The 14,250-nt window shown below is 49.6% G+C and overlaps 1 protein-coding gene across 1 annotated transcript; it reads right to left on the bottom strand.

The window, feature by feature from the left end:
- Positions 1-3,925: 3,925 nt before the first annotated feature.
- Positions 3,926-14,190, bottom strand: CXH5orf52 (chromosome X C5orf52 homolog). The gene is made up of 3 exons (XM_074206353.1): positions 14,005-14,190; positions 13,265-13,373; positions 3,926-4,275 (listed from the first exon to the last, which is right to left on the bottom strand). Exons 1-3 carry the CDS (start codon positions 14,136-14,138, stop codon positions 4,051-4,053), a joined length of 468 nt encoding a protein of 155 aa, XP_074062454.1. The 5' UTR covers positions 14,139-14,190; the 3' UTR covers positions 3,926-4,050.
- Between the last annotated feature and the right edge of the window lie 60 nt (positions 14,191-14,250).

Below are 14,250 nucleotides of genomic sequence, written 5' to 3'. Positions count from 1 at the left end.
CCCCGGCCCGAGCCGCCGCCGCCGCCGCCCCCCGCCGCGAGCCCAGCGCCAGCCCGGGGAGCCCGTCACGAGGGCGGGGGGCGGCGGCGGCGGCGGCGGCGGGGCCCCCCCCCGGAGCCCGACGGCCGCCGGCCCGGCACGTGGGGGGCGGGGCCGTCACGTGGCCGCCCCGCCCGCCTCCGGCCCCGGCCCGGCCCGCGGAATGGCCGGAGGGCGCGCGCCGCGGGGGCGGGGGCGTCACGTGCGGCGGGGTGGGGCGCCGGAGCCCCTCCCCCCCCTCGGCTCGGGCTCCGACTGCCGGGTCGGAGGCAGCGCGGGTGGGAGGCGGCACGTGAGCGCGCCCCGCCCCCTGGAGCCGAGGCTTGCGATTGGCGGAGCGGCCGGCCCGGCGCCCGGGGGCGGTCCCGCCCTCCCGCCCCTGCCGCGGGCCACGTGCGGACGCCCCCCGGCGGCCGAGCCAGAGCTCGGAGGGGGCGGGCCTGGGCTTCTCCCTCCGTCCCCCCCCCCCCCCGCCGGCTCCGAGCCCCAGCTTGGGGGAAGGCGCGGGGCCCTCCTGCCCGGCCCCCTTGGGTGCGCGGCGGGGCCGCCCCGCGCCCCCTTCTCTGCCCGGCCCAGCTTGTGTGCGGCCCGGCCCAGCGGGGCTTCCCGCAGCAGGGGGTCAGTCCCGCCACAGAGCCGCCCTGGGCCGCAACCAGCGCTGCCCCGTGGGGACACGGACCTGCAGGTACGGGGCGGCCGTGGCTGGGGAAGTGAGCAGGGAGGCTTCCCTCGGGGCTGGCCCCGGGCCCACCACAGGCTTCGTGGGGGCTCTAGGAAATGGACGAGCCAGTCATCTGCTACCACTTTTTTCCAGTCTTTTGGAAAGGCTGTCCCTCCCCAACACAGCTAACGAAATGGTTTCTGTTCACGAGCAAGACCCAAGCGGAGGGAGGGTTGGTGCAGATGGTGGTGCCCCGGTGCAGCCTCCGAAGCTGAGATGCAACAAAGGATGGAGCCATTCTCTGCCGCTTGGGCGCATTTCGGTGAACGCTAAGAAAACCCAGGTGCTTCGTGGGCCAGCGCCGCACCATCCCTATGCGGAACCATCAATGACAGCAAATGGAGAAGTTCTGAGGACTGTGGACGAGTTGGCTTCCCTTGGCAGTGTCCTTTCCAAGGAGGTCCACGTCGACATTGAGGTGGACACGTGCGTTGCCAGAGCCAGCTCAGCATTTGGGAGACTCCAAAAGAAAGTGTGGGAGATGAGAGGGATTCGACCGACTAGCAGACTGAAGGTCTACAGAGCCCTGCTTGTGAAACCTGGACAGTCGACTAGCACCATGTCAGGAAACTGAATCACTTTCATTTAAATTGTCTTGGAAAGATTCCAACCGTCACCTGGCTGGAGAAGCTACCACACTAGACCTCGAGGTCCTTTCCAGAGCTAAACTGCCAAGTGTTCTGACGTGACTACACAGAGTGCAACTCCTATGGGCTGGACGCGTTGTTAGAATGCCAGATGAATGCTTGCCAAAAAGACTATTCTACGGAAAACTCATGCAGGGCAAGGGCTCACAAGGAGGTCAGAAGAAGAGACACCCAGATACCCTCAAGGGTTTTTTTTTAGGTTTTTGCAAGGCAATGGAATTAAGTGGCTTGCCCAAGGCCACACAGCTAGGCAATTATTAAGTGCCTCAGGCCAGATTTGAACTCAGGTCTTCCTGACTCCAGGGCTGGTGCTCTATCCACTGTGCCACCTAGCCACCCCCCAAAGGTCTATCTTAATAAGTTTGGAATTGGTTGTGCACAGGATCATCCAGCATGGCATGTCCCTATCAGATGGGGGGGGGGGGTGCACTCTATGAGCAAGGCAGAACTGAAGCAGCTCAAAGGAAATGTGACATAACCCAATTTAGACTAAGCACCCCAGGTGTTCACTTGATCTGTGCCAAACCTGTGCTAGAGCATTCCAAGCTTGAATTGGGCTGATCAGCCAGACACACACACTGCAATGTGTCTCAAATATAGTGATGACATTCTGGTTGTCTTCAGTAACGAAGGACAAGAACCAACTGTCTGCCAAGCTCTTGTTGGTGTTAAGCACTGGGAATACAAGGACAGAAAACATGATCTCTGGCTTAAAGAAGTTCACATTTTCATGGGAAGGTGACATTATAAGACATGTAGATGAGAGGTTGTCAGGTGCTCTCTTTGGTCCTTGGATTGGTCCATCACCTTTTCAACCTTGTATATCACAACAGGGACCATAATAGAGGGTTCAAAGGCTCTGGTTTGGCCACTGATTATGAAAATTGTTTTGGAAAGGTTGCTCAGTTGACCTTTTGCCAATTCTGACCACTCTATAGTTAATGTGACTTAGTTGAGTCTCACACAAAGTTACCCATAGACTCGCTTTCATTTCCTTCACTTTTTTTGTTGTTGTGTTTCATACAGCTATTGGAAGATCCTTTTGGTAGCTGAGAGGAAGATTTGTGTTAGGGAGAGATTTGAGGCATAGGAAGCAACTTGATTACTTTAAAGTAAGAACAGCATGTGATGAGTGCTAGCACCATGTGGGTGTCATGTCAGAGAAGGTGTGAAGATAGAAACAAGATCTGACAACACATTGGACTTGTGGAGTTGAATGCAAGAGAGGAGGCATCAAAAAGACAACACCAAGCTTGAGAATCTGAGTGAACAGGACGATGGTGGTTCGGGATTTAGAGAAAGGTGAATTCTAGTATGAAGTCTGAGGAGTATCCACAAGGAAGCAGGTCTTGCAGGAGAGGAGACTGAGTGAATAACTGGCTGGTAACCTGAATGTAAACAGAGAAGTCAACAGTGAAACCAGGTTGGGGGCAGGGGGGGGAAGAATCCATTTCGGACTTGAGTTGCCACCTAGATGGCCTTTGGGAGCTTTGGAAAAAAGGTTGACCATGGAGATGCAAATCTGGAAATTGTCTCACATACACCTGAAACCCTTATACCTGATTTTGCCCTTTGTTCTTAAAGAGGACCATGACATCAGTGAGGCGATGTCATGACATTCGAGTGAACTGGAACTGTTACCTCCCTCACTCCAAGTTCCCTGAAGCCAAGGGCTCCCTTGCTCACCTTTGTGAGAGAGTATCCCTTGGGACCATGGATAGAGCACTGGCTTTAAAAGGTCAGTGAGATGGGCTGAATCCTGCCTTACGACACTTCTTGGTTTGTCCTGAATATATCATTTAATTTCCCTTAGCCTCAGTTTCCTCACCTGAAAGTGAAAGGTTTGGATGCTGTGGCTTTGAGGGTCCCTGCCACTTCTGGAACTGGTACAACTGAAGTAAATTTGAATTCTCTCTGCACCTCAGGCAATCTGGGTTCTAATTCCAGATGAGATACCAATTTTTATATAGGAAATTGAACAAGTCACAACCTGCTCCAGGCCTCATTTTCCTAATCTCCCCAATGAGAAGAGTTGGCTATATCTTTCTAAGGTCTCTTACAATTCTATGATGAAAGTTAGAATTTTATAGTGGGGAGAGGACTGGATTTTCAATTAGAACATCTTGGTTTAGGTCCTTTCACAATTTACTAATCTTGACTTTGAGCTAACCTCTGAACCTAAGTTTTCCCATCCATAAAATGGTGCATTCTTCTTAACCCAGGGGTGATAGGTACAGGGCTTTGTAAAGAGCAGGCTAATGAGCTTGTCACTGTAAGTATGATGGTGATTTTATTTATCCCACATCTCTTCACTCCCTCCTCCCATACCTTCCTAATAAATTATTTTCCTCAGGGGTTCCAAGAGTTTAAAATGGGGCAAGTACCTTAAAAGCTTCATTTTACAAAGGAGGCAACTGAGGCCTAAAGTAGGGAAGGAGTCAACTTGGGTCTGCCCTAACCCTGGTGCCCACCTATTTCTCTTCATTCTTAAGTTGTCACCCATAAACGACTCACAGGAAACAGAGAACCAAAGGAAAGTTTAATTGAGTCCTCTCCAGAAGAGTGTGAGGCCGAAGCACAGCTCCTCCTCTCCTCCCCAAGATAAGGACTCAGTCTGCTGATCAGTTGGGGATGAGCACATTTTTATTGCTCTTGATGGACTCTGATCTCAGCAAATTTGGGGGGCTTCTTCTTGGGCTTCACATAGGGCTCATTTTGGTAATGATGGATGCTTTCCAAGTATCTCTGAATGGGCAGTGCTTCCCGGCGCCAACGGATCAGCTTCCTCAGCTGGTCTGTCAAAAACTTTTTCTTCAGATGGTCAAAGAGGTGGCCCATTTTCTTCTTAGTCTTATCTGCTGCTCTTATCTTTGAGAAAACAAAGCAGCAGTTACTGGGGAGAAAAGGGAAAGATCCTTTCACTCCCTCTTTAGAGTGGGCCCTGCATACTGGGCACAATCATCATGCTCTCAATGACTGGTAAGCTGTTTGGTTTCTCCTAACCTCCCTCACTCCCTAGCTTCACAAACTGTACTCACTTGGTAAAAGGGAACCACCTCAAATGACATCTAGACCCAACATTATCCTGAAGCATGAATCTCTGCACAGCATCCCAGGTAACTGGCCACCTAATCTCCCCTGAATATGTCCAACAGGCTCACTACTACAACAGTCTTTATTTCTTTACAAAGATCAGAGAGACCCAATATGGGACAGGCATGTCATCTGGGATGGCCTATGCCTGAGGAATCTCTCTTTTGTCAAGTACACAGTAAACTCTAGAGTGAACTTCCTGTTGTAGTGAAGAGCTATTATGGAAAGTTTCTCAGAAAAAAAGCTAAGAGGCACAAAGGCCCTCAATCTGACTGAGCTCAAGGCCTGCAGTGGCCTCTTTGGGTCTCTCCCCCAAGCATCAGCTCCCAGGGGCATCACGCTGGCTAAGCCAAGGAGAAGTGAGATTTCCTCATTCTGCCACGGTCACTAGAAGGGCAGCAAAGCTGGCACAGGACTTCTGTCCCTCACCTCTGCTATCCCATCAAGTGAATTCGTCCACATGCCGAGGTGCTCCTTGGATCAGGAGAGATGACCAGAGTGCCTGGCACACAAGTTGTGTTGGTTAGTCATATAGTGCAGGACTCTTTCTGATAGAAAATATAGCATTCATTCTATGTTGGTCCAGACATAAGCAAGGCGTAGTGGACAGATCACTAGACCAGGAGAAACAAAGTCCAGGATTCCAATCCTGCCTCAATCGCTGATGAGTTCTATGGCTACAGTTGAGGCCTGGCCCCTCAGAGCCTCAACATCATTTTCAGAGAAGTTGGTCCTGCTAATGAAACCATAGATGTGAAGCACTTGGAAAACCTCAAAGTGCTCCAAAATCTGTTACTGTTTGAAGGGAAAAACAGAAGCACCACAATCTCTACTTAGTGTCTATCCTCCTGTAGCAGCAGCAACCAGCCTTGAGCTGATATGAAGATCAATGGGGGGGGGGGGTGGCTAGGTGGTGCAGTGGATAGAGCACTGGCCCTGGAGTCAGGAGTACCTGAGTTCAAATCCAACCTCAGACACTTAATAATTACCTAGCTGTGTGGCCCTGGGAAAGCCACTTAACCCCATTGCCTTGTAAAAACTAAATGTGTGTGTGTGTGTGTGTGTGTGTATACATATATATGTGTTGTGTATATATATATATATATATATATATATATATATATACACATTAAAAAAAGATCGATAGGGATAACAGTTTTAGAGTATGATGAACTTGTTGGGGGTGGGGAGGGTCTGTATCCCATCTATGCCCTACCCAATCTAACCCAACTCTCCAGGGGAGAAGCAGGGATCTTCTCTCAAGTAAGCCTTTCCACATTCAGGCCTCCCTGCCAGCCCTGGGATTCAGAGTATCTGTCTAGTTGCCTGGACAGAAACACCCTCTCTTTCTTGGGGCTCCCAAGAGTTCAATGACCACCTCTAAAGAAGTGGTTCTCAAATTCAATCTAGACCTCTCTCTGCCTCCATCTCTTTCCTCAACTCATTCTTCATTTACCTGAGCATCCCCACCAGGACATACATAATTCATCTTCCTCCCAAAACCCTAGGGTGTCTTCTCTTCCTCTTCTCTTTTTCTGCTACTAATCCTCACTCCCTGAGTTGAGAGTCAATCTTTGTCAAGTCTTGTGAGTTACATCTCCACAGCATTTCTTGAACCCATTGCCTTCTCTTCAGGTCCTCATCACCTCTAGTTGCCAAACTAACCTTCCCAAGGCACAAGTCTGACCACATCATTTCTCTCTTCAAATACCTTCAATGACTTTAGGATAAAATACAAATTCCTTAGTCTGGCATTCAAGGTCCTCTGCAATCCATCTACTTTTCTGGTCTTATTTCCCATTCTTTCTACTTCTAAGGTCATAGATGGAGTTGGGAATTAACATTAGAGATCCTCTAGTCCAATCCCTTTATCTAAGGGATGAGGAAACTGAAACACAGAGAGGTTAAGTCATTTAGCCAGGACCCTACAGCTAAGAAGCAAGGGTAGGACCTGAACCCCATACACCTGACTTTGAAGCCTTTCCAGCTGTCCCTCCATGTGTTCCCCACATTTCAACATGAATCCTTGTGCCCAGGCACTCAACATCAATGCCTCCTTCCTGCCTGGAATCCTCTTCCTGTATGGTTAATACATAGGATATAAGATTTTCCATGGTAAGGCCTTATAGTTTAGCTATGAAGAATTACTCTGCTTACCTCTGGTAAACAGAGAATCACTGACCCCCCCCCATTCACCCCGATGTACAGGGAGGGGAGATGAGCAGGATTGAGCTCATGCACATATTTAAAACAGCTTGAGTATTTAAAAGGACTGCTGAACGCCCTTGACTAGTCCTGGCCAGTCTCAAGGCTGTACTTGATGAACATTGCCTATCTCTTCAGGAACTAGCCATTCCTGAATGTAAACAGCATCATTCTTGGGGTTCAGGGAGGGGTGGCTCCCTCCTCAGACAACCTGGAAAATTTGGTTTTATTCCACAAAAAAATTGGCAAAAAGCCTTCTTTGTTCTCAAGCTATATAAGATCTAATTAAACCCCAGCTTAATGGAGTTTCACCCATGGAAAGGATGCTCTGCCTGGGGCCTTCCTATAGGACTCTGAAGGCTGTACCCCCAGGACTCCCCAGCCACTGTTGATTAAGATGTTGAAGCTCCCCTGATTGGTGTTTTCTCTTAATATCTATATTTATGTAGGCTTTGCTCTTCTTTTCATTATTTTGGGACTTACTGGTTACTTTTGCTGTAAAACTGATTTATTTCTACCTGTTTTATAATCACTTTATTAAATATACTCTTTTTAGTTTTGTTGGTATGAACCTGTTATTTTGTAGGAGCGAACTGAAACCAAAATTCCTTAATCAAACACTTCCTTGCTCAGGGGTTCCAACTTCCACCAAGCATTTCCCAGGAGATCTCTGCTGTTTCTTGTTCTTGTAGGCCATTTTGCCTAGATCCCTGGTATAGGAGGTTCTCAACTTGTGGGTGTTGGTGCCTGGAAAAGACTACCTTAGGGGGACCTATGGGTATGGGACACTGCATATACCATTAGACTCAGGTACTATGTTGGTGTGTCTCACTGAACTTTCCCCTTTTCCTTGTTTTATTTCTTGATACAGGGGATAGTTCAATGGGGAGAAGAATATACTTGGAACTGAAGGTGCTATGAAGGGAACAATAAAAATATTTCTAAATATAGATTACCTGAAAAAGCAGATCCCAAAGTGGTCAGCACAGTCATTCAACCAGCATGATACTGTAAGCACTGCCCCCCCCCCCAAATAAAACCCCTTCCCTGCAGTTCTGAATCTGATGGGGGGGGGAGACAAATGTGCTAACAGTTGGGCACATGTAAGATAAAGGCAGAATACATTGACCAAAGGGAGATGCTGAGGTGGAGAAATGGAAAATGCTTCTTGTTCCAGATGTTACTTGAAATGAGACCTGCAGAAAGCCTGAGATGGCAGCAAATAGGAGACCAGTCAATGAAAATGTTCAGAGTGGGGACACATATTTCAGGACTGTGTGACAGAGTAGGTAAGAAGACTGGGAGTGAGGAAGAGCTTTGCAAAACCAAGGAGAGGTCCTTAATATTTATTCTTCAGGGGAAAGAACAGGGTGGGGTAACATGATTAGACTTGCATTTCAGGAAAATCACTTTAGCAACCAAATAGAAGGTGGACTAGAATGGGGAAACATGAAGCAGGCAGATTCCCCAGAAGGCTATTATGCTGGTCCAGATGTGAGTGGTGAACTCCTGGATTGTGGAACAGTCATGTCAAAGAAAAGGGGTTGAAGTGGAGCCAAGATGGCAGAGTAAAGGCAGGGCCCCACCCAAATTCTCCCTCAAACCACTACAAATACCTTTAAATAATGACCCTAACCAAATTCTGGAATAGTAGAACCCACAAAAAGACTGAAGGAGATCATCTTCCAACCCAAGATAACTTGGAAGATCAGGGGTTTGTACCCCAGGGTGAGAGAGGAGCACAGTGTAGCATAGGTCTGATCAGAGTCAACCATCCCAGTCATACAGGACAAGAAGCTGGGGGCACTGGGTCAGTGGCAGCGGTGGCAGTTTCCAGATCTCTCCATGCAGGGATTGGCAAACTCAAACCAGGAAAACTGCTGCACTGGGGTTAGATTGGAACACAGTCCAGCACAGGCCTCAGCACGGACTGGGGCAGGCTTGGGAATCAAAAGCAGCAGCAGCTACTTCCAGAGGGCTCAGCCCACTGACAGTGGGGGTGGGGGGGTGGGAAGGAAATTACAGGAGTAATTAGAAGCAATTACAGGGATAGCCGAGGCTATCCCTGAGGCAGAGCTTTGTTGTTTTTGCCCTTGCTCAGATCTGGGGAGCAGTCAGGACCCCAGTCCCAGGAAGCAGTAGTACAAAAGAGATTGCTGCCACGGTGGGGCAGGGACCCTCCTCACAGTTCCAGTGTTGGAGGTCACACACAGACAAGAGCATAGACCAGAACAGTAGTCATAACTTCTCCTTAAATCATAAGATCATGGAAGAATTGAGGACTTGTAGTTCCCTAGAAGTATCTCAGAAAACAGCTGCAAAAACCCTCAAAAGCTTGGGATAACATATCCTGCACCCTGGAAGCAGAGCCCCACCTTAACAAAGAGTTAAAATCAAGTCATAGACTTGATGGGCAAACAACAGAAGAAAAAACATCTGACTATAGAGATAACTTTGGTGACAGGGAAGATCAAAACACACATACTCAGAAGATAACAAAGTCAAAACTTCTATGTCCAAAGCCTCTAAGAAAAAGAATTGGGTTCAGGCTATGGAATAGCACCAAAAAGAATTCTGAAAATCAAGTAGACAGAGGAAACATTTGGGGAAAAAAAATGAGAGGGGCAAAAATTTATGAAAACCAAGTCAGCAGCTTGGTGAAGGAGACACAAAAAAATACTGAAGAAAATAACATCTTAAAAACCAGACTAGGCCAAATAGACAAAAGAGGTACAAAAAGCCAATGAGGAGAAGAATGCCTTAAAAAGGAGACTAGGTGAAATGAAAAAGGAGTTACAAAAGCTCACTGAAGGGGTGGCTAGGTGGCGCAGTGGATCAAGCACCAGCCCTGGAGTCAGGAGTACCTGAGTTCAAATCCGGCCTCAGATACTTAATAATTTACCTAGCTGTGTGGCCTTGGGCAAGCCACTTAACCCCACTGCCTAGCAAAAAACCAAAAAAAAAAAAAAAAAGCTCACTGAAGAAAAGAAAATAATTCTTTAAAATATAGATAGAATGGAGTAAATGTTAGCTGATGACTTTGTGAGAAATCAAGAAACAATAAAATAAAACCAAAGGAATGAAAAACTAGAAGAAAAATTGCATTGGTAAAAACTGACCTGGAAAAGAGAACAAGAGATACGTTAAAAATTATTGGACTTGGGGCGGCTAGGTGGTGTAGTGGATAAAGCACCAGCCCTGGAGTCAAGAGCACCTGGGTTCAAATCTGGTCTCAGACACTTAATAATTACCTAGCTGTGTGGCCTTGGGCAAGCCACTTAACCCCGTTTGCCTTACAAAAACCTAAAAAAAAAAATTATTGGACTACCTGAAAACTATACCACAAAAAGAGCCTAGACATCATTTTTCAAAACATCATCAAGGGAAACTTCTGATATTCTAGAAGCAGAGAGTAAAATGGAAATGGAAAGAATCCACTGATCACTTCCTGAAAGAGATCTCCAAATGAAAAGTGCCAGGAATATTATAGCCAAATTTCAGAGCTCTCAAGTCAAGGAGAAAAATATTGAAAGCAGTTAGAAGCAATTTAATCATTATGGAGCTGCAGTCAGGATAACAAAAGACTTAGCAGCTTCTACATTAAAGGATCATAAGGCTTGGAATATGATCATCCAGAAGGCAAAAGCTTGGATTACAACTGAGAAACAACTGAATGTACTCTTTCATGTGAAAAAGATGGACATTCAATGAAATAGGGGACTTTCAAACTTTCCTTATGAAATAGAGCTGTACAAAAAAATTGATCTTCAAATACAAGACTCAAGTGAAACATAAAAAGACAAACTGGAAAGGCAAATCATAAGGGACTTGATGATGTTGAACTGTTTATTCCTGCATGGGAAGATGATATTGATAACTCAAATGAACTCATTTGTTAGCGCAGTTGGGAGGAGCATACATAGAGGAACAGGTGGGAATTTAATTTGAAGGGATAATATATTAAAAATGAGTTAATGGGTAAGAGAAGAATGTACCAGGGAAAGGAAAGGGGGGAGGTAGGATGGGATAAGTCATTTCACATAAAGGAGCCAAGAAAAAGTTTTGTAATGAAGTGACAGAGGGGCAGCGACTGAGTAGGAGTTGGCTCAGAGGGAATAACATACTCAATTGGGTATAGAAATCTATCTTACCCTAGAAGAAAGGAGAAAAAAGGGAGATAAGAAAGGGAATGGGGAGTAGGTGATGGAAGGGAGGAAAGATTGTAGAAGAGGGTAGTCACATGCAAAACAGTTTTGAGGAGGGAATGGGTGAAAGGAGAAACAATAGAATAAATGAGAATAGAAGAATAGGATGGAGGAATGAGAAATAGCAACTGTAGGAAAAAAATAAGTTTCGCTGATAAAGATCTCATTTCTCAAACATAGAGAACCGAGTCAAATTTACAAAAAAAAAAAAAAGTCATTGCCCCAATTGATAAAGGATCAAAAGACATGAACAGTTTTCAGATGAGGTTATCAATGGTATTTAAATCATTTTCTAAAATGTCTTAACTCACTACTGAAAAGGGGAAATGTGGGTTGGGACAATTCTGAAATACTATCTTTCACGTACTGGATTGGCTAATAGGACAAAAATAGAAAATGACAAATGTTGGAGGGGATGTAGGAAAACTGAGACAATGATGCACTGTTGGAGAAGTCGTGAAAGAATTCAACAATCCTGTAGAGCAATTTGGAACTAAGTCCAAATTTAGCAATGCCATTACTGGGTCTATATTCCTGAAAAGATGAAAAACAAGAAAGAAAAGGACCTATATATAAAGATATTTATAGCTGCTATTTTTTAGTGGCAAGGAACTGGTAATTGAGGAATGTCCTTCAGATGGGGAATAAATAGATTGCGATAAGTTATTATGATTAAATGCTACTTTGTTAGAAGAAATGATGAAAAGGATGTTCTCAGTAAAAAAATCTGCAAGAACAGATGCAATGAGAAATACACTATATATACAAAATGACAGCAAAATTGCAGGATGATCAGCTGTGAATGCCTTACCTTGTACTCAGCAATGCCATCACCCAAGAGAACTCCGAAGGATTTCTGATGAAAAATACTATCCATCCCAAAGATAGGTGAAGAATATTCTTTTTAACTTTATTTTTCTTGAGATTTTGGGGGGGAGGGAGTTATGTTTACTTTTACAGCATAACTATTATGGTAACATTTTTCATGACTATACATTTTAACCTATATTTTGCAACAAGAGGGATTGGGATTGGGAGGGAGAGGGCTTAAAATTTTAAGTGAATGTTGAAATTTGTTTTTGCCTGTACTCAGGGAAAAATAAATTATAAAATGTAAAGAAAAAAGAAGGGGTCATATGGAAGAGATGTTGTGGAGGCAGGATCCTTAGGATATAGCAACTGGGCAATGACTGGGAGCACCCTCCACAGTAATAAGGCCACTAAAAAGAGGAGAGGGTTTGGAGGAGAGAATCTGTTCCATTTTAAATGTGTAGAGCCTAAAGATGTCTCTCAGGCATCCAGTGTTGGAATTGGGGACCTGGAGGCAGAGAGAGGAGATCAATAGATCTGAGTCATCAGCTGAGAGTTAATTAAAAGTAAGCCATCTGATGAGATCTGATGAGAGTGAAATGGTAGAGGGAGAGAAGGGGAGGGATGCCCAGGATCCAGCAAAGCCTGGGTGAGGGGTGGTCAGAGGAGAGGGGGGACATCATAAACACCCAAAGAGAAGGGAGTATCAAGGAGGAGAGAGCGATCCACAGTGTCAAAGGCTGCAGAGAGGAGGTGCCAAGGAGGATGAGGACTGAGAAAGGGTCACTGATTTGGCAAAAAAAAAAAAAAAAATCATTGGCTACTTTGGAGAAAGCAGTATTAGTAGAATAGGGGGTTGGAACCGTAGTACAAAGAGAACAGAGCAGAGTGAGTGGAACGTATGTGATGATAATGTCAGGCTTGGACTTAGGAGAATCGGGAGGGAAGAGTTGCCCCCTCAGTGTGGTGGCATCTTTGGCACAGCTCTGTTCTGTGACCAGTTGGGGAAGGGGCCTCGCGGCTCAAGGTCACTCGGCTGTCTCTCGGCCCCCCACCCCAGTTTTTCCACAAGCCTCGGCCCGGGCAGCCCTCGGCTTCTCACCACTGCCACAAAGGCTAAAGCTCAGCTGTGCCACTTGGGACGTTTCTATAGAAGGGAAATCCGTTGGCAAAGGGCCGAGTCACCTCGCCTCTACCCGCTGCTATTGGGGGTGAAGGCGAAATGCTGAGGAACTGTTAGGGAACCCCAAGCCCAGGTCCTAGATGCCGCCCCTCCTGGTTGGGTGGCCTGGGGCAAGTGGGACGCCTTTCCCAACCCCCAGCCTCCTGGGCAATCACCACAAAGGCACCCCTTTCTGGGGCCTCCACCTTTCCGACCCCCTCTTTCTGCCTGGGCATGGAAGCGGCGGGCGCCGGCCTGGGTTCCGACACGGCCGGGCACGGCGCGGCCTCGGGCCTGGCAGGAGCGGCGGGCACGGGCCTGGGTTCCCATGCGGCCGGGCACGGCGTGGCCTCAGGCCTGGCAGGAGCGGCCCCAGCGTTACCTCCAGCTCGTAGAGGCGCTGCGCGCTCAGGTTGTCCCGAATGATGACCCGGGACAGGTGGCTCCTGGGGAGGAACTTCTTCACCGCCACCTCGCTGGCGTTCATCAGGCTGCGGGGAGGGCGCGGGTCAGGGGGCGCGGGTCCGGGGGGTGGGGGGCGGGGGCGGGGCGGAGGAGGCCTGCGGGGGGCGGCGCTGGGGGCCCGGGGGGCGCGGGGAGCCCGGGGGGGCGCTGGGGAGCCCGGGGGGCGCTGGGGGCCCGGGGGGGTGCTGGGGGCCCGGGGGGGGCGCTGGGGGCCCGGGGGGGCGCGGGGGGCCCGGGGGGAGCGATGAGCCCGGGGGGGCGCGGGGGACCCGGGGGGCGCTGGGGGCCCGGGGGGGGCGCTGGGGGCCCGGGAGGCACTGGGGGCCCGGGGGGAGCGATGAGCCCGGGGGGCGCGGGGGACCCGGGGGGCGCTGGGGGCCCGGGGGGGGCGCTGGGGGCCCGGGGGGGCGCTGGGGGCCCGGGGAGGCACTGGGGGCCCGGGGGGCGCGGGGAGCCCGGGGGGCGCTGGGGGCCCGGGGGGGCGCTGGGGGCCCGGGGGGGCGCTGGGGGCCCGGGGGGCACTGGGGGCCCGGGGGGAGCGATGAGCCCGGGGGGGCGCTGGGGGCCCGGGGGGGCGCTGGGGGCCCGGGGGGCGCTGGGGGCCCGGGGGGCGCTGGGGGCCCGGGGGGGCAGGGAGCCCGGGGGCGCTGGGGGCACCTGAAGAGCACGGGGACCTGGGAGTGGCGGGGCTGCATGAAGGCCACGTGCGGCCGGCCGTCCCGGGGCCCCTCGGGCCGCGGCCGCTCCGAGGGCGCGTCGGCCGGCACGCAGAGCTTCTGCAGCGCGGCCATGGCGGGGGCGCCGGGCACAGAGCGCGGCGGCGGGGCCGTCGCCCGGGAGACGGGGGGGGGGGCGGGGCGCATGCGCGCCGCGCCGGATTGTCCCCGCGCCGCCGCCGGGGGC

Source organism: Macrotis lagotis, chromosome X (genome assembly GCF_037893015.1).
Source record: "Macrotis lagotis isolate mMagLag1 chromosome X, bilby.v1.9.chrom.fasta, whole genome shotgun sequence".
Taxonomy (NCBI): Eukaryota; Metazoa; Chordata; class Mammalia; order Peramelemorphia; family Peramelidae; genus Macrotis; species Macrotis lagotis.
The sequence above is the reverse complement of the archived record's forward strand: the minus strand, read 5'-3'. Positions and strand labels throughout refer to the sequence as shown.

Excerpts from the sequence above, each read along its gene's own strand:
- CXH5orf52 (XM_074206353.1), bottom strand. The coding sequence starts at position 14,138 with ATGGCCGCGCTGCAGAAGCTCTGCGTGCCGGCCGACGCGCCCTCGGAG. Across the intron at positions 13,374-14,004 it reads CAGGTCCCCGTGCTCTTCAG|CCTGATGAACGCCAGCGAGG; the intron begins GTGCCCCCAGCG and ends CCCTCCCCGCAG. Across the intron at positions 4,276-13,264 it reads AGCGCCTCTACGAGCTGGAG|ATAAGAGCAGCAGATAAGAC; the intron begins GTAACGCTGGGG and ends GTTTTCTCAAAG.